The 27,740-nt window shown below is 41.5% G+C and overlaps 2 protein-coding genes and 1 long non-coding RNA gene across 11 annotated transcripts; 1 reads left to right on the top strand and 2 right to left on the bottom strand.

The window, feature by feature from the left end:
* Nucleotides 1-958: 958 nt before the first annotated feature.
* On the bottom strand, nt 959-11,808 carry LOC129718310 (syntaxin-4). 7 transcript variants are annotated; one of them, XR_008726856.1, is made up of 9 exons: nt 11,286-11,808; nt 10,655-10,735; nt 3,386-3,482; nt 3,075-3,326; nt 2,941-3,014; nt 2,254-2,880; nt 2,098-2,193; nt 1,726-2,045; nt 1,180-1,669 (listed from the first exon to the last, which is right to left on the bottom strand). XR_008726856.1 is itself a non-coding variant. In XM_055668953.1 (6 exons), the coding sequence occupies exons 1-6, from the start codon at nt 11,316-11,318 to the stop codon at nt 2,560-2,562; spliced, it is 858 nt and encodes a 285-aa protein (XP_055524928.1). In that variant the 5' UTR covers nt 11,319-11,808; the 3' UTR covers nt 1,180-2,559. The 7 variants fall into 7 exon arrangements, 2 of the variants coding, with proteins under 2 accessions (XP_055524928.1, XP_055524927.1); XR_008726855.1 differs by having other exon boundaries at nt 1,180-2,045; XR_008726857.1 differs by having other exon boundaries at nt 1,180-2,038.
* LOC129718312 (uncharacterized) lies at nt 10,677-12,385 on the top strand. The gene is made up of 2 exons (XR_008726859.1): nt 10,677-11,175; nt 11,230-12,385. It is a non-coding gene; the product is annotated as an uncharacterized LOC129718312 (long non-coding RNA).
* Nucleotides 12,386-20,341: 7,956 nt separating this feature from the next.
* LOC129717514 (protein cramped) lies at nt 20,342-26,931 on the bottom strand. 3 transcript variants are annotated; one of them, XM_055667475.1, is made up of 6 exons: nt 26,689-26,931; nt 24,096-25,680; nt 23,215-24,042; nt 22,955-23,065; nt 22,182-22,886; nt 20,342-22,126 (listed from the first exon to the last, which is right to left on the bottom strand). In XM_055667475.1, the coding sequence occupies exons 2-6, from the start codon at nt 25,674-25,676 to the stop codon at nt 22,022-22,024; spliced, it is 3,330 nt and encodes a 1,109-aa protein (XP_055523450.1). In that variant the 5' UTR covers nt 25,677-25,680; nt 26,689-26,931; the 3' UTR covers nt 20,342-22,021. The 3 variants fall into 3 exon arrangements, with proteins under 3 accessions (XP_055523450.1, XP_055523451.1, XP_055523453.1); XM_055667476.1 differs by having other exon boundaries at nt 22,182-22,883; XM_055667478.1 differs by having other exon boundaries at nt 20,345-22,123.
* Nucleotides 26,932-27,740: the final 809 nt, after the last annotated feature.

Raw genomic sequence — 27,740 nt, 5'->3', positions numbered from 1 at the left:
TTGTGGAAATCGAGTCAGCCATCTCTGAGAAAAGTGAGTGAGTTCAAGTAGTCTTTGGAATACGTTCCTTTTCATAGCTGGATTTCACATTTTTAAACATAACAGGCAAAGTAATAGTCCGATTGCAAAACAAATCAATTGGGTCTTCTGGGGCAACTAGACCTTCCATTTGACACTGATTTTATGAAAATCGGTTCAGCCATGTGTGAGAAACATGAGTGAGATTAAGTAGTCTTCAAAACACGTTTCTTGTCATAACTTTTGAACCACAAGTTCAATCTTTATGAAATTCAAAAGTTGAGGGATTTTCAGGTAGCCCGTTCATTTGAAATCAATTTTGTTCAAGTTTTTGTAGTTTTTGAGATAATGATGTTTCATGATTTTTACATTTTGAAACATAACCTCTAAACTAAAAATCCGATTACAATGAAATTTAATAGGGTCTTATGGGACAAAGAGACCGTTCATTTGCAATTAATTTCATGAAAATCGGTCCAGCCATCTCTGAGAAAAGTGAGTGAGAATAAAAATCTGCACATACACACACACACACACACATACAGAAAATGCTCAGCTCGTCGAGCTGAGTCGAGTGATATATGCCATTCAGCCCTTTGGAGCACTTTTATACTTTCGGTTTTGCAAGTGATTGCTATACCTTTCTAGGAGAAAGGCAAAAACGATCATTTTACTTTTTTAGAACATCCAAAACTAATCATTTCCGTTGAATAGTGCATAGGTCTGTATTAGTCATCTGATGAGCAGGCAAAAGTGACAGCTTCGTTCAGTTAAAGTGGATTGGGAAGAGTAATTTTTTGATAATTATTTTAACCTATTCCATGGTCCACATTATGTCTGTTTATTACCTTTAAGGGGGGACCCTACTCTGGAAGGTCGTAAAATAATGAATTTTCGTGATTTATTTTGCGAATGTTTAGAGTAAAGATAAGTTTTCGGGTATTTTGGCTATCAAATAAGGTATATTTGAAGATGTATTTTGCATATCGTGGATGCAAATAGAGTGTGGTTTACGCTGTTGACAGCGTTTTTCTCGAAACCATGTTTTCTCAACTGATGATAAGTTTTTCTCAGCATCTGCTGAACCGATTTGGCTGAAATTTGGTTTTAGCATGTAAAAATCAATTTAGTAGAGTTTAACGGAAACATATAATCCTTTTTTCTTGTTGCATACCTTATGTTACCTAATTACGTCCGTTGGAATTTATTCTTGTAAACTTTTGACAGCCTAGTTATAATACAATTTTTTTAACAATCAATATGACTGCGATCACTGTCAGCATTGCCAACACTATAAGCATCAAGCCCATTCGATTGAAGCAGAAACAACTTCGATCCGCAGCTTTCCACTGGTACCGTCGTGCGGCTCCCAATTGCTGCACAGCAGTTGCCACTTGGTTCGAGGCATTCTGAACATTGCTTTCGATTCCAGCTAGAAGACTGCCATGCTCCATCAACAGTGTAGAAAACAGAACAAACAGATCCCGCATTTGTTCCAGTGATCGTTCCAACATCAAAAGATCTCGATGACGATCCTCTATGGCATTTAGAGTGTTCTGAGCTTCTTCTAGAGTCTCACGTGAAACTGCGGACTCCGGTTGCAGGAGACTTTCACTAGGAGCACACTCTTCGCAGCTTTCGTTGAAATACACTATTATCAAATCACCAAATTTAACATTTGATTGATCATTTCAAAATATTGTTCACCTACGAATACAATTCTTAGTGATGGAATCCTCGAATCGTTGTACAACTGACTGATACTTCCAGTACGTCTGCAGGTAGGCTTCCTTTATCCGCTGAAACTGCACCGATCGGACGCGACTGACAATTTCTTCCTCTTTACGCCACTGTTGATTCTGCAGCTCCACCTGCATTTGTATTACAGCTGTGTAGATCCGATAGCAGAGATCAGCATTTTTCTTCAACTCACATCCTACTTTCGTGAAGCCCTCGGAAAAAATATTCACCTCTATTTTTAAAATATTCTGCTTTAAGTTCCGAATCCATCCTGCAATATCTGAAAACTATCGCCTGTTTGACATAAAATAGATCCTACAACAAAACGTCACAATTTACCCGGTCTAAATCCTCTAGAATTCGCTCCTGATTATAAAGTGTCCAAAACTCATGTTCCTGCACAAATTCATACTCGAAATCCTTGTAGGTACTTTTCTGAAAGTTTAGATTTGAATATTGCCTTGATTTCACTATTGATTTTACTATTCCACGAACCTCCAACAGTTCACCGAGCCGATCTCTAGTCATTTTATCAGAACCGAAAAACTAAATAACACATGAGTGAACTCGCAAAACGATCATTACAGCATCCACTGTCCACTGTGTAAAGTTCGCCAAGCAAAACGGAGACTATCTGCTCCACTAATTGATGATAATAGATTTCGATAATATCGCAGTCCGCAGTTATGAACCCTGTAGCACGATTCTTTCTACGCTCTGTAATTCTTACAGTCGGCCAGTTTCTCTACACGGGGTGACTACTTAGAGGCGTTTTCAATGAACCCTTATGTCTGTATTAGTCTAGAATATTATCATTAGCAGTACCAGAACCGCGAGGATCACAATAACCCATATTAGTATACAAGTCTTCTTTTTCATTGCTTTCAGTTTGTATTCGCGAGCTTTCTCTAGCTGATGCGCGCCATGATCCGTGTTCATCAGAGCTTGTTGGGCGTGGTATTCAATGACCTGAACCAAACTTCCCTGCTCCATTACCAGTGTCGATATCCGCACGAACATGTCCCGGATCTCCACCAGTGATTTTTCCAGCTGAGCCAACTGCGAATGCCGAGACATGATGTCCCGTAGTATCTGTCGCTCTCTTTCCGTTTCTTCGAGAATCTGCGAAAAAATAATCACTGATCCTACTGATTGTTGATGACATAATTTCGAGCGACTTACGTTCCCCACAAACGGAGACGTGTGATTGTTGGCAAGCATCTCCAACGCCTCGTCATCTGTGATGTTATAGCTCACTAGAATGGTTAAAATTAGGTTTGTTGTATTAGATTCAAAACAAAATAAGATGCTCCTACTAGCTTTGGCTTCCATTTTCATAAGGTTTTTTATTTTATCCTCATAATACGTAACAAACTCCTCATGCTCCCGGTAAGCGTTCAGGTAGTCGTCTTTTATCACTAGGAACTGCGTATGCTTTATCCGAAACAGGACGCTCCCCCGTCGATCATCCTCCTCGAGCTCGGAGTGCAATTTTTTAATGGCAGCATGGATGTTTTTGCATAACTCGATACTATGATCCATCTTTTTCTCTACCCTAGTGCGAATCTCTACAATACAAAGGGGAGAAATGTTAGTGCACAAGTCATCCAGCGGATACTTACATTACCCTTATCATTATAGTGGAACGACGCCACTGAAACGTCGCGGCGCATCTCATCCGTGTTGCTCCGAATCAATCGAATCCATCCGATGATTTCTGAAAACTGGGAAAAGTAAACGTTCAATCTCAAAAAAAAGTTATGTGATAATTAAGGTAAGCTAGAGCTTAAAATCTTATAAAATTAAAGGATCCTCAAAATAGTATTTAAATTCAGCCTTTACCTCTTCAATGTCGGCAATTCATTCGCCATTTTTCCTCAACTTTGAACCCAAAAACAGGTTTCATTTGGTGAAAGCAGTTCAAATTTAGTTTTTTTCAAACGTTCGTATAAAACTTGTCGTTGAATGTTTTTCCTTTCTAAAGATGAACAACGAAAATTATCCCATGCGCATCCCAGAACACGGATACCATGACCTTTTTAGCGAATGGAACTGTTCTCACTTTCTTTTTTGGCAGTTGTCCTCGTTCAATCCCTTGTTTCGATCGTTATTCCATGTCGGATGTAAGGTATTGGATCCAAGTGATTATTAATCAATCAAATTATATTTTAGACTGCTGGAAATAGTACTTGCAATCTTAGTTGAAGCCAATTGAGACCACCCATCTGTTCGAATAAAACGCACAGCAATTCATATAACTGTCAGAAATTACAGAACAGTTGAATTCATAGATTTGCTGTTAATATCTCGTGAACTCATTCCTGCAACATCTCCTGATTTTCGGAACATAACGCTTGAACAAATGAAAAAGTAAAAGTTTTGTTTAAATTCGCAGCTACTCAAAGTGTACGATTTCCCCTATTAGCAAACAATTCAACTTGTAGCGAATTGTAGCGGAGGTCGACCGGAACGATTGGTACAGTGGTGGAGAAAGCCAACCCACCTTCTACTTGCCATCATTTTTAAATATTTTAATAAACAATTTTTACTCTCAGTTTAAGCAGCTTATATATATTTTATGGGTTCTGATTTTTTTTCTGACCTTCTAACACCATGATGTACATTCAATTATGCTAGCTAAATAAGGTTTGAAGTATTGATAGGAACGTGAATATGCAAAATACAGTCACATTTCTAACAGTGTTAACCATTTGTGACTGGCCAAACATAATAATTCACCAATAGTTTATTACAATAATAATTATTAACAGTTATGCTGCAAACAAATCCCGCTCTGAAAAAAAGTCTTAAGTAGGCATTACTTTTACATAAGCGTTGTCGTAATCGGTTTATGTCCGTTCAAATTCGGTGTCCTTTCTCAGGCAGCACACAGAAACTTGATTACACTGGTCGACAAAAAAATCGTTGCCCTAAAAAGATTATAGCATTTCAACCATTCCTGTGAGCATAAGTGCGTCAAAGTGCGGCATAGTAATTGCTCACTGAGTTCATCGCTTCTACGTTGACTTTTGGGAAAACTCATTTAAGTCTCCTTAAAAGTTATCTTCACTAGGGACACCAAAATTCTCACGAATGGAAAGCAATAATCTTCCATTAATTTACTTTGAGCTCTAGGGCAGAACCTGAGTTTACCAGTGTTATCTGTCCAGGAACCCATTCAATAGAATTGTTTCATTGATCCTGAAGAAAACCAATGCTCCGGAATCATAAGCTCCTTTCCTTGCACCTGTTTCTTGTTGACCAAGGCTGGACTCGGACAACACGACTTCAACATGCCCAAAAATATTCGTAAAGGTCGCCCTGGAATAGATGCGCAGGAGTTTTGCTTTCTGGAAGGTTTGTATGACAATGGCCTGATTACCAAAGTTTCTTAAATTCACTCGGTTATGGACTGCTGCTCTCCAATCACTGGGACACTGTGTACTCCTCGTCAGATCTCGCACCACCTTATCGACCCATCCTGCCCTCTGCGCCCCTGGTCGTCTTCTTTCTACCGGCTTTGTGGCAAACACCATCTTCGCAGGATAGTTGTCCATCATCCTCCGCCTCCATATTCCGTTCTCCTGCCCGCCGCCAGAGATCGTCTTTAGTAACCGTTGTTCAATAACTCCGAGCACTCGCAGGTCGTCCTCGAGCATTGTCCACGTTTCATGCCCGTAGAGAACAACCGGTCTTATGAGCGTTTTGTACAGGTTACACTTTGTACGGGGACTTAGTCTGCTCGACCCCAATTGCTTGTGGAGCCCATGGCCCGACTTCCGCTGATAATACGCCTTTGGATCTCACGGCTGGTATCATTGTCCTCAGTTACCAGTGAGCCAAGATAGACAAACTCGTCGATTACCTCGAACTCATCTCCGCCAATCGTAATGCCACTGCCTGGGCGTTGTCTGCCGGCTTCGGTTGCCCCGGCTAGCATATTTTATGGTTTTCGACGTATTAACCTGCAACCCAATCATCGCTGCTTTCCGTTTTAGTCTGGTGTACTGTTGTGCCACCGCCGCAATTGTTCTGTCGACGTTCTTTATGTCATCAGCAAAGCTAACGAATTGACTGGATTTGTTGAATATACCTCGAGTGTTGATGTCCGCTCGATTCATTACACTCTGTAGCGCAATGTTGAATACCAGGCAGCAGATACCATCACCCTGTCAAAGCCCCTAGCGGGATTCAAATGGACCCGACAATCCACCCGAAATCCGCACACAGCACTGCGTCCCATCCACCGTAGCCTTTATCAGTCTTATTAGCTTCTCCGGAAAGCCGTTTCTTCCATGACCTTCCATAGCTCTTTACGATCGATAGTGTCAAACGCGGCTTCGAAGTCGATGAATAGGTGGTGTGTTGGTGCTCTGTATTCACGGCATTTCTGGAGAATGAAAAAAAATATGGTCCGTCGTAGACCGTCCTTCCACGAATCCGGCACGATCACTTGCCACAAATCTGTTGGCTAGCGGTGAGAGTCGACGATGATTTGGGAAAGCACTTTGCAGGCGGCATTCAGAACGGTGATCACACGATAAATCTGACAGTCCGATTTGCCACCTTTCTTATAGATAGGGCAGATAACCCCATCCTTCCACTCCTCCGGTAGATGTTCTATACCCAAATTCTTGAAATCAGCCGGTGCAAACAGGTGGCCAGCTTTTACGGAGCTGATTCATTGTTTTTCAGCTGCTCGAGCGTCTTCTACGTTTGTCGCACCGACGGAATCGCTTTCTCCGCCACCACTGTTCTCAGACTAGGCTCCATTCAGGTGTTCGTTGAAGTGCTGCTTCCACCTGACGATCGTCCGTCAAAATACTATCATCTTTATCCCGGCAGTACCAATGCTGTTTTCGAGGGGGACGCTCTACGACGGACCAAATGTTTACCTTGCGACAAATCCTTCGAGAATTCAACTTACAGACGCACCATCTGTTCATAGACTTCAGGGCAGCGTACGATTCAGTTAAGAGAAATGAGTTATGGCAGATTATGATCGAACATGGCTTCCCAACAAAGCTGATTAGGCTGATACGTGCCACCCTTGAAGGTTCTACATCAAGCGTCGGGATAGCCGGTGAGATATCGGACTCGTTCGTGACGTTAGATGGTTTGAAGCAGGGTGACGGGCTGTCGAACTTATTGTTCAACATCGCATTGGAAGGTGCTATACGGAGGGCTGGTGTGCAGAGAAGCGGCACCATCATTACGAAATCGCACATGCTTTTCGGTTTTGCGGACATTATCGACATCATTGGTATCAACCGTAGAGTTGTGGAAGAGGCTTTCTGACCTCTCAGGAGGGAAGCTGCGAAATTAGGGTTTGTCATAAACTCTGCCAAAACGAAATACATGGTGGCTGGCAGAGTGCGTGGTAGTCCTTCAAAGGTTGGTGCTGCGGTGGTGCTAGATGAGAAAACATTTAAAGTAGTCGACGAATTTATTTACCTGGGAACATTAGTGACATGTGACAACGAGGTTAGCCGTGAGATAAAGAGGCGGATAGCAGCCGCAAACAGGGCCTTTTACGGTTTACGTAACCAGCTAAGGTCCAGCAGTCTGCAAATCCGCACTAAACTTGCACTCTATAAAACACTGATTCTTCCGGTGGCTCTCTACGGCCATTAATCATGGGCGCTGAAAAAGGCTGATCGACGAGCTCTTGGTGTTTTTGAGCGTAGGATTTTGCGTTCAATCCTTGGCGGCAAACTAAAAAATGGTGTTTGGCGCAGACGCATGAACCATGAAGTGTAACTTGCATACAAATCGGCGGATATAGTCAAGCGGATAAAACACGGCAGGCTTCAGTGGGTGTGTAGCGAGAATGCCAGATGAGCGTCAAGCGAAGGCTATATTTAGCAGGAATCCCGATAGGGGTCGTCGACTTTGGGGTAGACCCCGCACTCGTTGGATGTGTGCTGTCGACTAGGATGCACGCGATATAGGTGTTAGGGGCGATTGGAGGATAGCAGCCCAAGACCGTGGGACATGGCGACGTATTCTGGATTCGGCACTGGATCGATAATCGGTCTGTCGCCTTAAAAGTAAGTAAGTAAGTAAAGTAATTATCCCGGCACATTTCGGCTCGCGGCACAAAGCCTCTGCGGGATGCGTTGAGTTTCTGGTAGAACTTTCGCGTTTTCTGCGAGTGATGCAGCTGTTCCAGCTCTGCATACTCATCCTCCTCCAGACGACCTTTTTTCTCCCGAAAGATTTGGGTTAGCTACGCTGCTGATGGCTATTTGTGTTCCAACAGTTCTCGAGGGAAGCTTTCTTCAGCTGGTCCTCATCCGGCAGCGCAGCTTCGAGCGAATGCGTCGTTAGGCTGCTTCAGATCTAATCGGGGCGGACGTCAGTACCGAATACTGTTAACAACAGAGTTCTGGGCGCTTCCTAATTATCAGACGCCGCCCGAGTCGACGTTAGCGCTCCTGTAGGACCGACGTCGATGATGTCTGAGAAGTGCCAACAATCATTCAGAACGTGGTCGATCTGTGTTTCTGTCTTATTTGATGACCTCCAGAAGCTACGCACGGCCATGTTCTTGGATGCGGCTAAATTAATAAGTCTTAGGGCCATTTTGTGGTCCCCGTGGTTCTGTGCTTAGCGATGTCGGTCGGTTCGTGCACAAAACAGTTCAGAGTCACACGCTGGCACGAGGACGGTAATCGGCCGCCCCTAATCTTGAGTACCTTCGCCGTTTTGAGCCGATCTTAAAATGGAAGACAGACGCGCGGAAACTCAAAAGAGAGCTATTTCCCTGTCAACATACGACCAAGTTCCCACCAGGGTTGGTAACCCGATCTTTCCGTGGTTGTTCGTATTCCAGCTGGTACCGCGTGGAGGTCGCGATAGCAGTGGCTGGATAAGAGGCTATGGACCACGTGTGGGGTCTAATTTATTTTTGTAGGTGCACTTGGCATCGATGGTACGCATTCTCAGGTACGCATTATCCAGCCGTTTACTAGGAGATTGGCTATATAGTTATATGGGAATTTTCTTACTACCGAATATCTCAAGGAGTGGCTCGTGATTAGTCTGCAGCACGAATTTGCGTCTGATGATCCATTTGTGAAAAAAGGCAAACACCAATGCGATCATATCTTCCAAAATTTTGCTTCAGCGATGATAAGCTCGAAAGAAAAAATAAGAAAATAGGAGGTCTGGGGAAATAAAAGAACTATAACACGTAGCAGGTAACTTTTCAATCGACTGGAACATTGGAACTAAAGGAAACCGACCAGAGATCGAACAAGTCAATTGTTTCGATTCCGAGAACGTTAAGGTCCGGATTGTTTGCAATGAAAACACGTCCTTCTTTCATCACGCCTTGGATGATGATTTCAGTTTTTAACTCACCCATGATGTTGATGCGCTTAGGCGACATCCATAAATTACGTAACGCAAAAAACTCAATTTTTGGACCACAACACCGCCCCCCCCCCCATATGTAACGAAACGTAACGCCAATACCTATCCCCCCATAAAAATTACGTAACGCTACAGAAGGATTTCCTTGATAAAAATGGTCGGTTTTGGAGAGTCTCTCCAGAGATTTTTCGTTACGTAACGCTGAACTCACTTCCCCCCTCCCCCGTGTAACAAATCGTAACGCTGAAGGATACCCCCCTCCCCCCTATGAGCGTTACGTAATTTATGGATGCCGCCTTAGGGCTGCAATTTTCGTTGATTCGACGACAGGATCAACTATCGATCTTCAAGTGCGATGATGGTGATGATAGAAGCAAAATCAACCTTTGGATGAAGTGTAGTATCCTTCCTTGCAGCCTCCCCGCTTGCATTTCGTGCAGGTATGCTTATAGCTCACAGCCCACAGAACCAGAAATTCATCAATCCAGAGAAGAGTGACTCCATGATCTGCTCGCTTCCAACTAAATTGACGTTACCGTACTGAAAAGTTTCAATCTGCTTCTGCTGGTTCTCAATGAGATTCCTCAGCTTACTCAAATTTTGATCAAACATACTGTTTTTCGTGATGGTCTGAGAGTTTTAGTATGAACTTAAATTATCTTTACGGGAATAAAAAAACAGTAACACATGACAAACATCTCAATACATTCATATTTTATTTTTTTATGGACAAAACGATAAAATAAAAACGTTCCAGTTTGTTACTATTCCGTATAACTCATTGAACTTGAAACGCTGAAATAAATTATCTTAAAATAGCTCTGCTTATTTGGGCTACAGTGAATTTTGGGCGAAAAATTAGCAGGGTTTTTGTCCCATTATTCATATCATTAGGCTGACGTTTACAAATAATGTACCGATTAAACACCGAATTTTCATGAAATCATTGAAGATAAAAAAACATTCTCTTACCGTTTCGAATGGAATCGAATAGTAATGGTAAGTAAAGTAAATCATTTTTCACAACGCTCTCATATTCATCTCATCATTTAAATCACTGCTTTAACATTCATCCTACTGTTAAGAAAGAAACTTAAAAACTGTAAAAAATGTTGCCACATAACGTCGTGTTAAGTTACCTAGGCTACCGAAGTTGTACCTAATCAAAGAAATTAAATGCAGCGTTTTATAACACAAATTTTACAGCAAGTGTGAATTTAAGATTTGAGAATAGAGTAATGTATGGTGTGTAACGAATATTAGTGTTGAATGATTAAAATTGAACGTGAGTAGTAATTCGCTAGTGAATGAACAACTTTGATCAGTTGTTCGGACGAATCATGCTACTAGCCTAATGGATCAGTGCAACGAATATTTTTTCTGAGGTAGGAGATTGAGATTATTCAATTTTCAAGTGTTAATGACCGAATATTATATCGAAACTATTCTTTTTCAAGATTTATACTATATGAGAGTCCTAAAGTAGACCTCGTTTAAGTCGTTCAAACAAGAAGCTTACCTTTTCCAGATTGCAGAAAATTTCTTCCTGCGACTTCGACGGAACCAGCTCCAGGCTGACATCGCTACTGTATTTACTCCTCTGCGGGGAAAACGGGAACAAAGAAATCACAAAAGATTAATCAGAACGTAATCTGAGTTAAATCGCATCCGGACGGTATGCGCACTGAACGGTCTGTTGCTAGACAGTGATTCAGATGATAATCGCGAATCGTCTTCGATTGTCATAACCGAACCCGACCGGCTACAGCTTCAATGTGCATCTTAACATGATTCAGAAATACTGCACTCGTCTTCTACTTGTGCACGGACAATGTTGTTCAATCATAATAATTCGCGTTTTCTTGTACGGTACGCACGGAGTTTCGCTACTCCGCTACTGAATGTAATTGACACTAATTGGTCCCACGGCTAATCCGTGCGCGCTGCGCTCAACTCCTCGAGACAGCATCAGCAGTTGTGGTATATAGTAAGTTCGTAATCGTAATATACTTGAATTTCACACCGCAGTAAGGCAGACAGGTAAGTCTGCTCTCGATTGTAATTAGCACAAATACACTATAAAAACCCCGGTAGGTTTCAGTGACCCTGAGTGACACTTTTTCACGCTTTTGCTAGATTAGAATACCTACACTTTTCAACTCGTGCAAGCGATCCTTAACCATGATTGCGTTCGTTTCGGACCTACTAACTAACACAGGATATATCCGTCCAACGGATCAATCTTCCCGAAACCAACCGCGTTGTCTCACGTCACCTCGATCAACATCTAATCTTATCAATCAATTCATTAAACAAAAACGATAAGTGATAAATAAAACCACATCGTTTAAGCACATGACACTAAAAAGCAGCACTGAAACTCGGCACACATTCTGCGAAAACTTGCGGTGAATTTTTTTCGCCACTTGTACCGATTCGGTTCGCTCTGTAAAGTGGTAATGTTTGTTCACGACTGGCTTGTATACAGTAATAACAGATAGTTAAGCTACTCGTACTCGTATCCACCAGAGCGCAATCAATTCCAAACTCTGACGATATGACGGTGACCGCGGGAGAGAGAGACATATTAGCACGAAACTTCGCCGATATGCGAGCGTGTTGTTGCGACATCGACTCATACTATATAGAGGTAGCTGAGGCGACTGCGAGAAAAACTGTCCCAACCCGACGAAGGAGTCATCGTCCGTGGAGTACTACGATGTTCCATCGAACTGAGGCTGGGCGAATAGAGGCATCTTTAGCGGTCAAGTTCATCTACCTTCCGTATTGAAATCGTGGACTGATAAGATAGTTTCGGCTGATGTCAAATAAATATTAACGCTCGCGTGTGCTGGTAGTTTGCCGATGGGCTTTGATTTGGTCCATAGACTAACGCATTGGAGGATTTCAGGGGTTCAATACACTCTTGATGAGAAAGACAGAAAACAAAACAAGACAGAAGTTAATTAAATTATAGTTACAAGTCAAGCAAAGCCAAAGCGCTACCTAAACCACTGCTAAACATCTAGATATATTAGAATTCATAGGAACAATATTTGCCAAATAATTTAGGAATCATCGAAACGCTCACAATTTCTACTTCATCTATTGGATTCGAAAACGAACAGTTTATATTGGTGGCGAATTTGTTAAAAAATAGAGAGTTGTACTTATCAACATATTAGAGATATGTAATTCGAACTGTTAAGATTTGTTTGCTTTCGCCATTAAAGCTCATTTTTCGTAGATATGCCAGCCTATGATGTTTCAACACCAATAAGTCCAGTGGTCCAGTCTCCTACAAGAAAAAAAAGGACTACGTAATTCGAGTGTACCAAAGCAAGACCAGATGCTTCCAAGTCGTTTTCAGAGTTTTATTTTCAATCTCTGGAAGCGTTTTCTTTCTTGTTTAACAACATATTGCATATTGCTGGTCAAAATATCTGTTTTAAAATTAACGAATTTGATTTTTCGAAAAATATTTTGATTTTCTGTTAATGAGTAAGCATCGGGACGACAAATCCATTTTTACATGCTGAAAAAAAATAAATTCAGCCAAATCGGTTCAGTAGATGCTGAGAAAAACGTACCACCAGTCGAAAAACATGGTTTCGAGAGAAACGCTGCCAACAGCGTAAAATTCTTTATATGTTTGTCCTGGACGTGCAAAATACATCTTCAAATTTACCTTAATTAATAGCCAAAATACCCGAACACATCACTTCACTTTAAACGTTCGATAAAAAAATTACGAAAATTAACTATTTTTCAACCTTCTGGACTAGGGTTCCCCGTGTTAAGGGGCAAAAATAGCGCCATTTTGAATTTTTGAGAAATCGGAAATGTTTCGATGTTTTTTCGACGACATTTTGTTTTAAAGCCAGATATCAAAACTCTTAAAGTTTGACCACATACTAGCATTTTCTTGCTCATCGAAAAAAAAACAGATCTTAAATCGGACAAAAACTGAGCTCAAAACGGTGATTCTACGATAAGGGTTTTGGCATGGTTTCAGTATATTTCACAAAGCGAAATAATATCGAGTATGTCTGAGCATTAATGGTAATGCGCTAATATCTAAAAGTGGTAGTCAAATTATGTCTTATATTGAGAAAAAAAGTTTCAGAAATCGATTGGTGTGTGTCTGTTCCACGTAAAATGTCAGCAACATGTCGATTTTTCCCCAATTCCCCTACAATACTAAATTGGGTTTATCTCGACGTTAAATTAAATTATTTAAAATCTGTTTAATGTAATATCAAGAGTGTGGGTGTGAAGTGATACTCAAATATGCAATAACATTTTGTATTCACATGATCCTCCCCCCTTTCGCGGGGATCTTATTTTTGGCAAGAATCGGTTAAAACATAAAAAATCTTGCTTCAGCTATGAGACAGAATCATCGCGTCCTCTGTAATCTGTAGTGTTTGAAACTGACACTCGATTCAATGACATATACAGAGAATGATGATAATGATTGATGATCCAGTTTTTCTATGTTATTACCTTTCTTGTTTATTTAAATATTTCGTTAATTCTGATTCAATTTGAGCTTGGCCGACCTTCCGTTTCGTTGTTACTTTTCTGTGATGAATCTAAGCCAGTTGAATTGCACAGAGAACCACCGTAAGATGGCTAATTTTAGATTATTTTACCATCTTCAATGTACAATAATTCAGTAGCTTCTGCTGGTTATTATAGAACGATAACTGCGCCGGCTACGTCCTTACGATCGAGTTACAGAAGAAAAAGAGTAAGTATCACAACCGTTATTGCCAGAGACCGGACGGAGTTTACCACTGCATCTCTAACGTCTGTTTTATACTTTTGCCTTTCCTCTAACGCTTATATATTAACTGCTCTTATTTATCAAGCCTCGTCGGTTACCCATACCGAGTATCGGCCATTATAGTTGTATTCATATCTGACTTATTTTGAATCAGGCGCGAGGGAAGGATCATAGTGAAGGATAGGAGGAGCCTGAGAATAAACCCATGCGTAAAAATGTCTCTGATACCGAACGGTCTCATTCTAATAAGATTCGAACTCATGACCATTCGCTTGTCAAAGCGGACTCTGTAGCCTTGAGGCTACGAGCTTTTATATCAGCAAAAACTCGAAACAAATCCTCGGTGCCAGAGTTTCGAACGAAATAAAGTAATAATTTGTCTGAGCTGAGCGTAATGTCTAATTTGAATTTCACCCACAGTGCTGTTTACGATGCTCTTGGGTTAACCGTTGGACCGAACATGTTCGAGTTTTGCGTGGAATCGGACGACAATCGCGTCAAAGTCGCTAAGCACCGTATGTCTGATATCGCGAACAAGACTAGGCGCAGCCTTGCTTCAGACAAAAAAAAGGAAGAAGAAGAAGAAAATAAGGCCCAGGAAAAAAAACTTTACGGGACAGGGATAGCTGACTAGAGGTTAAAAATATGTTAAGGAAATTTTAAACGCGTTTTTCTCAAAACCATGTTCAAAACAAACCATGCCTCGAGAGAACTTTAAAAAAAGCGGTTTACGGCAATCGCTGCACAGCCGCCATTTTGTAAAAAAATAACGATAAACATGATATATTATTTATATGAGAGTTTCTTAGCCCAATGATATATTATTTATATACCCTACATCTTAAATGTCCTTTAAAAAAAATCATGAAAAAATACTTATGTTTTTAGCTTTTGGTGGATGCTACCCCTTAATGCATCTGGTTTGTGGCGAAGAGAAAGAGGCCGATGGAGAAAGAGAGGGAATATTGCCAGATAGATCGAAGAAAGCCGATCAAGTGAGGACTAGGAGCTCTAATCAAACCTCAGAGGAGGCAGGATCGTTGTTGCCTGCTCCACAATCAGAATATTTAATAGAAACCGAGACGCTACGTGGAGACCGTTTGATCGAAAGATTACTGACGCTTCCTATTAATTCCACGTGTCGGTGAAAATTTGTTGGCGGTGAATTGTCATCGGAACCGCGATACCTCGTATAAAGAAGGCGTTCCGAACTCAGAAGACCGGCAGTTTGAAAGGTGTAGCAAGTGGGAAAAATTATGAAAGTCCTGGTGGAAATACTGGTGGCCGGCGAGTAATGTCACACGTTTTCGACGGTGGAAACGCACGTTATGGAGAAAGAGGTCCGATTGAGCCTGACTCCCGCTTTCTGAGAGCTAAACCGATGGGTTTTCCCCCTTGTCTACGAGCACGAGGCGACGGCCATTGCACTAGAGCTTACTTTGAATCCGCTACAGGTATGTCGTTTTGAGTAAGCCTCCCTCTCTCGCATGCATGTTTCAGTCATCAGTTCCTGACTTTACTTATGGAATTTGTACAATTTGAGTAATTGGAACGAATTGTATTTCATCCTTCATCTGCCACTGAGCCTTACATGTCATGCATGTGTCTCTAGTTCCTTTGCCCATTAATTCAGGTAAGTTATCGATCTTAAGTTCTCCTCGAACAGCAGTGGATAACCGACCCTCCATGTAACCCCTGAACTAGTTGTTTGTTACAGCCTCCACACGTCGTCGGAGACAGTCCTAAGCACACGTCGTTTGAAAACGAACTGTACTTGCAAGTTCTCGTCGAACTTTGTCAATGTCTCGTATCCGTAAAGGACTACTAGTCAGATAAGCGTCTTCTACATGATGCACTTGGTACGGGAGTGCATTGTACCAAACTTCAGAGTCTTGTGGAGCCTGTAGCAGGCACAACTTGCCGATTTTTCAAGGATTTACCTTCACACGCACTAACGAAACTACCTATGCAACATCAATCATAGTAACCCATGAGTCAGCAGAAAAAACTTGACAGCTCTATCAGTCGAATCAGACTCTAACAGACAGTCGATCAGACTCAGCTAGCTGGCATCCCGCCATGTTTCGAGGACTAACATCTCAGCGTGTGTGTAAACGAGATAGCATATCACCGCCACTTTTCATACGCATAACATAGCATCTGTAAATGGGGCCCGCAAATTGCGGATCCGCAGTGATGTTAGCTCCTAACGGAGCAAAGCAAATGAGATAGAGATGCCAGCTAGCTGATCAGACTCTAACCATGATGAAAACAATGAAACTACTCCGTTTGCGCGTTCAAAGAATGGTACCCCGTAGCGTCGAAAACGGACATCGTGCGGTAGTTGTTAGACACCGGATACGCCCGTTCCGGCATCTACAACATCTTGGCGCTATTGGACAACAATCAGAGAATCGAAGAAAAGCCCGATTCAGTGGGAAAGCTGAAGAGGAAGACCAAGGAAAAAGTGGCTACATCGCAGCGTGCAGTTGGCCGGGAGGTTGATGCAATCGGTCAAAAAGTGAAAAGGTACCTGACAAACTTGGAAGCGGCACTCTCGTTCACTTGTCTCGGAGTTGCAGGTAATAACGCAGTGGCAGCGGCTGAATAAGACGGTCTAGTCGATTTTTCCGGCGAATCGCGACGTGGCGGTGGTGCTGGACGACGAGGTCTATTTCACCCTGAACGGCAATGACTGGCAGGGCACTTCGTATTTTACCTTTCCCGCGAGGGAAGTAAGCTCCGAGGAAAAATTCATTTCACACACCAAGTTTCCCTAGAAGGTACTGCTGTGGCCGTTAATAAGCGAGAAGGGGATATCAACGCCGCTCTACTTTCGCTCCGGACTGGCCGTGAACGGGTAAATTTATAGTGCGAAGTACCGAAAGTTGCGTCGTTCGTCTAGGAATACCATAAGGGGGAAGACGCGGTGTTTTAGCCGGATCTGGTGTCGGCCTATTACTCGATCGTTGGAAAAGATGGAGCGGTTGAATATTGATGTGATACCCAAGTAGACGAGCCCGCCTCACGTCCCCAAGTTGCGTCCTATCGAGGATTTCTGAGCAAACCTGAAGTGTAATTTACTTCAACAATTTTGTCGCGAAAATTAAGGATGAATTGATAAATATAACGAAGAAAGAACTCAAAAACATTCATGTTATCGTCCGTCATGGCGAATGTTCTAGTTAACTGCCGGAAGGCTGCTCCCAAGGACGAAGAATTTTTTTGCATGTAATTACCTCCATGGGAAATTTAGCAATCCTAATTATCTGTCTTAGTTATTTTTCTCCACCATCCGAGAAAAAATCTATTTTTTACCGCAGTCGTTACAATACATCTGCGGATTGCGTTACCATTGATCGGAGGTACAAAATTCGGGCACCACCTCGAGCTCAACTCCGCCGATTGCTATGTTACTTTGCCTTTGTTTACATAGTTGACGTAAGAGCCAAAATGACCAAAATGCACTATTTCGTTGATTCAGCTTCCTTTCCCTAAGATACATACACTACAAATGAAAAGAAAACTATTTTGTTCTAAAACTTTTGAGAAATATTGGAAAAACGTTTTGGCGTAACTGCCAATTGGTTGCAAAAACTGGCGTCACTCCATACAAGGTGCAATTGTCTATGTTGAGTCGTTTTATTCCACTGTCTGTTTGTCTTAGTTGAGTCGTTTAATTCGACAAATATTCCATGGAAAGGGGAAAGAAGGTTTGAATTATTGTATTGTGTATTAATATTTTTACAAACACTCAGCCTCAGGAAGGTCTAAAGTCACTGTGTCCTTTCCCCCTACTAGTGGATATTTGCATCAGATGAAATAATTTAAGCGTGTGTGTATATTACGGTGGGTAAACTTAATCGATTTTCCAGAACGTTTTTATGGTTCTATTTGGGACCCCAAACAATCCTGACACTACCGGAAGAGGATTATTCGATAGCTTTTTAGGAAGAAACATGCGAAAAAGTTTTCTATACTATTTTTCATACAAATTTTTGTACATGCGTATGTAATGCACCAATCAGAGGCACGAGTAATCCATATCTGGCAGGTTTAGCATTGCCTGGGGGCCTAAATTGAACAAAAAACTAGGAGAAAGGCAAAAAGTTTGTCGTGGCTCTGTGCTGTCAAGTTTGCATTTTTCTTTGTAACGATTACCCACCTTAGCGTAAATGTAAGTTTTTGGGCATGTGTTTGTGTGTGTATGTGTATGTGTGTGGGTTTGTATGTGTGTTTGCGCGTATTTGTCTAATTGAAACTGCCGATGGACAATAACTGACGTTTGACCCAGACACGATTGATAAAACTAATTCAACTGCGAGGCAGAGTAGGAAGTAGTCGAGTTTTTACGCCAAGCTATGCGAACAATCTGCGAAAAAATGCATGTTTATTCGCATAAACTGGCGTAGCGGTTTTTCTGGATTATTTACCATGGGTAGACTCGTATAATCCATGGGGCCTTTATTCAAACATCAATATTCATAAAATTGACAGACTATTTTGTTGAAATTGTATCTCAGTCTAATTATTTGGGTTAAAATAACAAAAACGCATTTTTCTCGCAATGATGGTTTTGGTCGTTACGTCAACTATGTAAACAGGGGCAGTACTGCCTATGCGATCGATTCCTCCTGCTAACAGATATTTGGACTTCGACGTATTCAATTTCTACTTCACGTTTCAGCTTGGTCTAATATTCAGCCCTCACCTGAAACGTCCTGCCCACAAGTTCCACGAGGTAAGTGAAGCAGATGAACTGGCTGAATTTATCGGAGATCCTGCCCCGCATGTTTCGAATGTTTCATAACATCTCGAGCACAATTTTGAACAGGTGACAGGAACGACCGACGCTTTGTCGGAATCCTTGTGTGTTTCGAACAGGCTATAGCACCTAAAATCTTCACACAGCACTTGATCAGTCTTCTCACAGGCAAACCGCGGCCTTGGAATCGATCGGTGGTGCGAGGAGATTTGATGTTCGCGACACTTTTGGTGAATCTGCCGCAGCGAATAGGTTTGGTCCGTTGTCGATCGCCCATCACTTGATAACTTCACACATACCTTCTTGTTAGAAGCGAGAGACAGCAAAAGATGATCTGTGAGAGCACTTTGTACTGCGTTGAAAATCGTGATCGCTCGATAGTTCTTGCATTCCAACTTGTAACCCTTTTTTACATTCGGGGTCATCCACATTCCATGTGGACAGATTTTTAACGAACAATCATACCTTGGCGGCGACGGTAACGGGTTTTATTGACAACCGAAAGTCGTCAATCAAAACGTGGTCGATTGGGGATTCTTTCTGTTGTGGTGATCTCCAGGTGTGCTGATCTGGTTTTACTGGAAGTAAATACTACGTATCGCCATGTGCTGGGAGACGGCGAAGTCAATGAGTGGAAGGCCGTTTTCGTTCATAACCTGGTTCGCGCTGAACTTCCCAATAACCGGCCTGAATTCATCCCACAGGCCAACCTGAGCGTTGAGATCTCCGGAAACGATTTTGACGTCATGTTTTGGGGAGCCTTATCGTCATTATATTTTTTGTGAAAGACTTCCGGAAAAACTTTTATTGAGAAATTGCAGGATGATGAGAAGTATTAAAAAACGAAGGTCATTATCATAAATGTTGAAACTGAAACTGCTAAAACTGAGACGGCAGTAACAATTTTAATTTTGTAAAAATTCATCGCCTCTTCAATAAATTTTGCACTTTGATAAGCTTTTGTTAATAATGTAATAATACAGTTTGAAAAAAGGGTATATTACATTTACAGCCAAATAGAATAATATACTAAACTGAACCGAATATGATCGACGATACTTCCGTTTTCTCTGCTTGCAACAATTATTCGGTGTGATTCACATGGACTAGAATGATACTAGCGGAACGACACACAATTTTTTTGGCTGCATACAACGACGCCCGAGCGTAGTACATATTTGCATCCACAAAATACTGGCGTTTTTGTTATCTTCACCAAGCTCAACACTGATAAAGCCATATCAGGCGATTTCAAGCGATAGTGAAAGGTTACTCGCGCCGCTATCAGCGTGCGGAACTGCGACGCGAGCGCGACCATTTAACTAACATCAAGAATGAAATTGGATCCGGAAGTAACGCAGCTGTTGAGCGGAAATTATATTAGACATTCCGAAGAATGAGCAATCGTCCGTCGCAGAATGAAACACCGACGACGAAACGATAAATTGAGACCACTCTGCAATATCGAGTGTACACGACCACAAACTACACGCTGCATGAATGTGCATCGTTCGCGACTTAATCAACATTCATTAAGATGAATCAACACTTTTCAATTTAAGTGAACAAGAATGTATGGTTATCAATATTTGTTCGATATGAAGTTCGTGCAGCACTCATGTAATGTAAGTGCAATTTGGGCATGGTTTGATACCGTTCTGAGTGATTCATTCTTCTTGGAAAAAATCTGAGACATGACTGGTCTAATCGATTTCAAAATGAAATCTCATTCAAAAAGTTATATACAAGTTTTTTTTTCTACTATAAACTACTGTATTTAAGCAACTCGTTTCCCTTAACTGAAACACACACCGCGTTCAGTCTATGAACAAAGGATACTAGTTGAGTTATCTGAATCGTATCCTGTTCTATAGACTTAATACGGGCGAGTTGTGAGTGGAATGCCATTCTTTCGAACTGTATTGTGGTTTTTCTCTCTACAAGCTTTCTGGACTACTTCCAAGGTCAGCGGATTCATAGCTTGTCCTTCGTTCTCACATACCACAAAATGTTCTTACCAACGCATGGCCACCAGCGTCTTATCAGTTATCAGGTTTCCTTCTCTGTCGGCCCAGTTCGGTTTTTGATACCGTTAACTGCTTATAAAAATTTCCCGAGTCGTGCCTGGAAAAGCATGTCTCTGCTTCTGCAGTGCTCTCGTGTATTGCGTCCGTGGAGTCTTTTATTCGGCCGTTATATCCTCTCGGTAATTCTCCCTCATCTGGCGGGTAATACGATTTCTGAATTGAAGGTAGGTACCGAGTTTCCAATCATTCTCTTTTCGCTTTTCTGGATTTGTACCAATTTTTCCAGTTAAACCTCTGCCAATGCCATGTCAGACAGCTCGAATATTAGGATGTACCAACCCATAACTAAAATATGGGTTCTTTACCGTAATATACTGATAAAATATTTGAAATTTTTTTCTATTAAGCTCCCGTTAGTCTCTTTTTTTGTTAATTATTGAAAAAATTCTCCAAGATTTCAATCGTCTGACACCTTTAAAAACTTTCTGTTGATGAACAATCCCGAATCGTACTTTAACTAGGTGATGCACTATCAGAATAGTACTTGGTATTCATATATCGTATCTAGCGCAGCCTAGAAAGCGCAACGACCGCAGGTGCAGCTCCTTCGAATATCCAATCGTAGTTCTTACCTGAATCTTTGATTAATACTTTATTCCGTAATTTTCTCTTTGTGTCAGTCTTTTGCAAGCCAAGGAACGAAAATATGCTATGATATATCCAAACATCACAACGCTAGTTTTTTTTTTCTTAATTACATAAAAGAGTAAACGATATATTTTCGTTACGTTTATGTTTTGAGTTTAAGTAATACCGCAAAAGGTTTTTAAAGCCAGAAAAAATCCGCATGCAGCATAAATCTGAACCGGTAGTTTAACAGTAATAAATAGTTTATAATCAAATTAACACATCAAAAATAAAAACACTGACCGAATTCACTGCATTTCGAGAGATGCGTGGGTTACTAGTTAATTTTTAATTTATAGATCTGCACGAGTAAACCACTAAAAGATAGCATGAAGAAATCGTAAATGTATTCAGTTTCTGTTGGCTACAACGCAACCTTTTCTCCAACAACCAAATGTATAGGCTTAAAACAACAACCTCCATTGTGGCATCAGAACATCGAAAAATATGCCATAACTAATGAGAGAAACAGGAAGTAGTTTAAATAACTTCAATATGTTTTACATTAATCCTTTGATCCTTTTAGTAAAGCTTTTGTGGGGTGTGTGTGTGTGTGTATATATTGTGTAGGATTCGTAGCAAAATCCCTGTAGTGATTCTACGTTGTCACACGTTGTTTCAAACCGAGTCTTGCTCTTGCTGAGCCCTTAGTTCCGCAGCAATGTCCTCAAAGCGAGCGATATAATCCACGCTTGATTCGCTGATAATACTGATGTTCATCTGCTAGGGAAGGAAACACTATCAGAAATGCTCTATTGAAACTCGCAAAGCCACTTACATCGGAATCTCTTTTTCGCGTGACAGTTTCACTTTCGTACACCGCATCCAGATGACCTAAAAAGCTGCTTAATGAGATGTCGTTAATGTCCGTTTCGATCAGCCTGCCGTCTACAGGCGATTCTCGCAGAATTCGGGTGGCTGAGATTGTAGTGCAGTTACTGTTCTCGTCTTCCACGGAACTACCGCGAGCGGAGTCGGCTTCACTCATCAGTTCTGCCATTAGGGTCGAGGAGGTAGATGGCAGCGAAACATCGAACAGACTGAGGCAGCTATTGTCGTCGGTAATGTTAACTGTACTTTTACCGGTATCCGAATCAGAAGGCGTAGCTCCGTTCGAGCCTTTGCTACTGAAGCTGTTGATTTTGTCCTCCAACAGCCTCGTTACGTGGTCTTCTTCGTTCGGCAGGTGAGTTACGCTAGCGTTGCTGCTACTGGGATTCCCCACACTGCCACTTTTACTGTTGCTGCTGCTGCTGCTGCTGCTGCTACTGGCAACCTGCTGGTTGGAGGAAGAAGAAACCGTCGGAGGTTTGGGTAGGTTTGTGTAGTTGTTATTATTAGTTCGTCCGGGTACTCCGGGAGCGGGCGAATGAAAACCATTCGGTGGAAGCATCAGCCGTTGCGAAGGCACCAATTGTCGATTGACACGCATCCGCCACCAGCGGGATTGCTTATAGCGCATGTGCTGCGGAGGAAGAGCCTGCTGGAAGGATAATTTGGTGGTCAAATTTTATACTTGTTTTTTTTGCAATAATGTAAAATTATACTCACATTGCTACTGTTGGGTAAGACGCTTATGTTACTGCTGCGAACCGGTATCATGGGCTGCTTGAACAGAACACTGTCGTTTAAGGTGGAAGCACTGATGATTGGATCAACGTTCTGTACAAATGAAAGCAAAACATATCGTAATTGGTTATTAGAGCCCTAAAGACTAGCGAACTTTTAATATTTGTAGTAATAAAACCGAAAAAAAACTGTCTCTTTTTGAGATTTTCAGTGTAAAAAGTTGCTTAAAGAACAATACAAACCTTTATTCTTCTGTCGCAAACGTGTCCACATGGGCATCGTCGTTTGCCAGTCTTTTCATTAAGGTTGGCAATCTGTAGCAATTGTTTCAGTCGTTCACTTAATTTAATTTCATCGTAACCAACGGGCTTAGCCGCATCGACATGGCCGTTTGTGGTGTGTGTATTCTCGCTGCTGCCATTGACTGTGGGTTCCTCATAACCTTCGACTTTTTCCGTTGTTTCCACCACCGTCGAATCGGCCGCCGCTTGTGATATATCCTCCTTCGGTTTCACCCAGCAGTACTCCAGATATAATTTATTTTCCTCCCCAAACATAATGTACAAATCCCCAACGGTCATATCACCCACGTTTTGAAGCGTCCAACCCTCTCGTATTTTCTGAATTGTTTCTTCCGATATTAAAGGTCGAAAGTGCATATTATTCATGCCAGCTCTCGAGTCCTTCCGTTTGCCGCATCGAGGTTCTTTTCGTTTGACGGTCGTCTTGATGATTTCTTCACTCGTAGCAGCCAATTCGCTTGATGCTTCTTCCGTTTTTAGCAATTTTGGTTGCTCAGTCTCCAACAATACGCCATCGTTTGAATTTTCCGTCCTCACCGAAGAATAGATACCGTCGTTTTCAAACTTCAACTTACTTAAGCCAGACAACTTAGCCGAATCATTTGACTCTGGACTTTTCAAATCCGGATCGTCACAGGAAATGTCCGCTGGTGTAACAAGCACTAAACAAGGTTTGGTCAACGGTTGGAACTCTCCATCACTACTCTCATTATCCTTATGCTGCAGGTGATCGGCTGAGTCACTGGAGGCATTTGGAGATTTGAAAATCTACAAACCAACAATTAAAACATGTGTCAATTGATTGAAAGTACAATATTTACCTCAGAAAAGCTGCCAACAGTGCTGCTTTCCCCCACTTTTTCCTCCTTAATATCCTTCAGCTCAGATTTAGCTTTTTTCCCATCCGGACTGTGCTTCTCCGAGCCACTATCATGACGTTGTCGTTTCGAGTTTGCTCCCATACGTTCCTTGAAGTGGTGCAACTTTTCCGCACAAAGTGCCTCGCCCCGTACCTTCGCTCCGATTCTTTGTTCATACGAATTCAGACAAATGCTGTAGCTGCTGAGAAATTCGGTCAAATTGATCATCGGCCGATGGATGACCGCGTCTTTGGATGGCGTGATGCACAGAATTTTGCCACTTTCACCCTGCTCCAGTTCTCCGTTAATTCTTGTGCATAACTCCAGTTCATTCAAAGCTTTCTGGCGAGATATCTTCGAGGTGATATTAGCACTGGCCGCCCGCAAGTGGCAGATTCGCTCCGATAGACGAACATCTTGGTGACGCCATTTTTGCTGCAGTAAATGCAACAAAATCGACAGTCGCTTTTGTAGAGTCACAGATGTTTTGACACGAGGATTTTGAGCCAGTGATTGAACCCTTCCCCAAGCACTGACTGTGCTAGGTTTTAGTATAACGTCTATCCTGGGAGGGAGCTTTATCTCCTCCTGCCACTCTTCTAGCTGGTTGAGCTTCCGCAAAGCTCGACAGGAAGGCGTTTTGATACGAATATTCCTTCCCTTCTCGCGAATCATGACTGCGCCCTTATACACCAAATCTTTTAGCTTGTGGAAATACTTCTTATTCTGAAACGGAACCTTTTTTCTCATTTCACCGTAATTAATCAGACCATAGAGCTCCTGTGCCTCTTTCTTAACCTCATCGGAAAAATGCAAATATTTGGCCACCTTCTGATTGAATTGGTAATACAAATGACGTACATCTTTAACCTTGAATGCATTTTCACTATTGCTATCTTTTCGGCGCTTTTTTGTGTTCAAATAATTTACAATGCCTTCGAAATCCTTCCCGTATTCATTAAGCGCTTCGAAGAACAGGTTTTTGTCCTGATTACTCCAAACCATTCGAGCCTGTTTCTGTTGGTTGGGTGTTTTGGCTTGTCCCATCCCACCGGATCCGGAGCCAGATTTTCCACTGCCACCAACAGTATTACCACCATCTTTTCTATCCTGTGGAGGCGGAGTAGTTCCACGGATAGAGTCCATTCGCATTTTGTGGATGACCCGAGCGCTGGTGCGCAATGCATGTCCACATTCCGCATCGCCACCTGGATAGAAAGTCGTAACCGACCCGAGCAATTCCTCCGTTGGAATCTGCTGTAGATTTATATCGTTCAGCTTGTGCGAAATGGTTTTCGCGCTTGTTGAACTGACCGCTGCAGCGGGCACCGATTTCGGGGCTGCAGCTACAATCGGCACTGTGAGGTCGCAGTTCGATGAATCGCAAGGGGCGTCCTCTTTGGTTGAACTTGCAGCTAAAATTAATCTTTCTACTGTGGCTCCTCCTCCACCACCTGGTGGAGGAGGCTTTGCGGTTGTTTCTAACGCCTTGGATTCACAATTTGTGCTGATGTCCAGATTGGTGCAATTATTTGAATCCATAGCACTGGAAACAAAGAACATATTAGTACCTACTTTTGAATTGTAAAATCTAATGAGAATTTATATTTATAAATATAATAAAATCCCACATGAGGGGCCTCCAAAGTAGACTAGATTAATGTAAAGTTAATTCACAAGATCGAACCTCTCAAATTAAATCCAGATGCTTCGCAATAAGGAGGTTCCAAAATTTGAGTCGTAATACGCGTTAATTATTAAACATAAAATATGTACGAGTCATATAAGCACAAAGTAATGAAACTGTGAAACTTGATAGATAGAACAAAACTCTACGGTTCTTTCATTTCAATAAAACCTATTCGGTTATTTTTTCTGGAAAAATACTTTTTCTCCATGAATATGGAAACAGTACAGTAAAAATGGCGGTCGTGGCAAATTTGTCCCTAACAAAATACCTAACGCTAATTTTTTTAACAAACCACTATTTTATTGAGCGATTCAAATACTCCAATAAATATAAACGATTCATTCAAAACATATAATCCAAATATGGTTTATGTAACAATTACCAAATATGTAGTGCAATACTCTAATTGGTATCGCCTTGGGAAGAACATCGGACGAAGGGTTTATAATAGCTTTTTGGGATATTTGGAAAATCGAATTATTATAGTGTGTAAAACAAGTTGCTTAAAAAATTTAAACTTATTAGGTAGTTAGAAGACTCTGATTGTTATAACTATTAGAATATGTACTCCATTCATTTTCTGATAATGGTCACGTATTGCAACTGCTGTACATAGGAATTTTCCTACTACGAATATTTGACATTTTCACCACAAATTTGCTTTTTGTGCAAGAAATATAATAAACTCAGTATGTGGACGTGTAATTTTGAAACTGAGAACGTTTCAATAGCAAAGAAAAAACCATTTGAAACTTAAATTACGACCTCAATTTTTCACAAAAATGGCGGTGCTTTCTTAGCTCATTAATTCTACTCTGCCAACCGATACTCTTTTTTTTCGAAATCTAATTTCCATGTACCCACCTAACGGGATTAAAAATCCAAACTTGGCACCTTGCAACCGTCGATTGAACTACAGAAACTACAGTTATACTCCGCTAAACGCTTAAATTTCCCTCTTCATGAGGGCACTCTTTTCAGGTGTAGAATAAAAATAATCGTAATTATAATCAACACTCAATCTGAGCGCGGTAGAATCGCTCCTCTTTAGCTTTCTGTGGTGCCTGTAGTGCACCGTCGTACATAAACATGCCACACATCAGACTGCAGCCAGCGACAAACTGAAGTGAACTTTTTGTTTAGTTCTCTTTCACAACAGTTTCGCGGTTTTGTTTTGCTTCTCAAATTTTGACACTGGCAGATGACAGCACAGCGGCTGGTGAGCCCGGTGAACACTTCGCAGCCAACAGGATGAACTGTAGCGGAATGCCCAAGTTCGATTTTTGTTGGAATAAATTCATGGGGCAAATACGGGCAAACAGCAACCATGATGCCAAATAAATTTGACCATTATGTCAGAAGGTCAAATATTTGACCATTAGACAAAGAGTGTACTACAGGCTTTAAAATTGGAGAGTGACAAACAATTATCTTTGACCAAATTTTTATCTGCCAAAAAGTGACAAATATTTGACGCTTGGTCAAAGAGTGTAATACAGGCTTTATGAATAAATATTTGTAAAAAATAAAATCTCGATAAACACAAAACGCCACCACGGACCAGATATTCGCGGTTTGGCAGGTTATGCAGGAATGCCGCGAATACAACGTGCTCACACATCATCACATTATGCACGACTACGGATTTCCGGAAAAACTAGCGCGGTTGGTCAAAGCGACGATGGATCGAGTGATGTGGGTAGTTCGAATATCGGGGGTACTCTCGAGCTCCTTCGAAATTCGAAGAAGTTTATGGCAAGGAGATGGTCTCTCGTGCCTACTGTTTAATATTGCCCTGGAAGGTGTCATCAGAAAAATCGTGGTTAACACCAGTTGCACAATATTCCAAAAGTCGGTTCAACTGTTTAGCTTCGCTGACGTAAATAGGACTGAAAGCGGAAGGCAAACGGATTCAA

Source organism: Wyeomyia smithii, chromosome 1 (genome assembly GCF_029784165.1).
Source record: "Wyeomyia smithii strain HCP4-BCI-WySm-NY-G18 chromosome 1, ASM2978416v1, whole genome shotgun sequence".
Lineage (NCBI taxonomy): Eukaryota > Metazoa > Arthropoda > Insecta > Diptera > Culicidae > Wyeomyia > Wyeomyia smithii.
Note: the sequence above shows the minus strand (reverse complement) of the source record. Positions and strands in the feature narration are given on the sequence as shown.

Excerpts from the sequence above, each read along its gene's own strand:
- LOC129718310 (XM_055668952.1), bottom strand. The coding sequence starts at position 2,286 with ATGACTAGAGATCGGCTCGGTGAACTGTTGGAGGTTCGTGGAATAGTA. Across the intron at positions 2,046-2,097 it reads TTCTAGAGGATTTAGACCGG|TTTTCAGATATTGCAGGATG; the intron begins GTAAATTGTGAC and ends AACAGGCGATAG. Across the intron at positions 1,670-1,729 it reads CATCACTAAGAATTGTATTC|TGTATTTCAACGAAAGCTGC; the intron begins GTAGGTGAACAA and ends ATTTGATAATAG.
- LOC129717514 (XM_055667475.1), bottom strand. The coding sequence starts at position 25,676 with ATGGATTCAAATAATTGCACCAATCTGGACATCAGCACAAATTGTGAA. Across the intron at positions 24,043-24,095 it reads CTGTTGGCAGCTTTTCTGAG|ATTTTCAAATCTCCAAATGC; the intron begins GTAAATATTGTA and ends GTTGGTTTGTAG. Across the intron at positions 22,127-22,181 it reads CGCGAAAAAGAGATTCCGAT|CAGATGAACATCAGTATTAT; the intron begins GTAAGTGGCTTT and ends TTCCTTCCCTAG.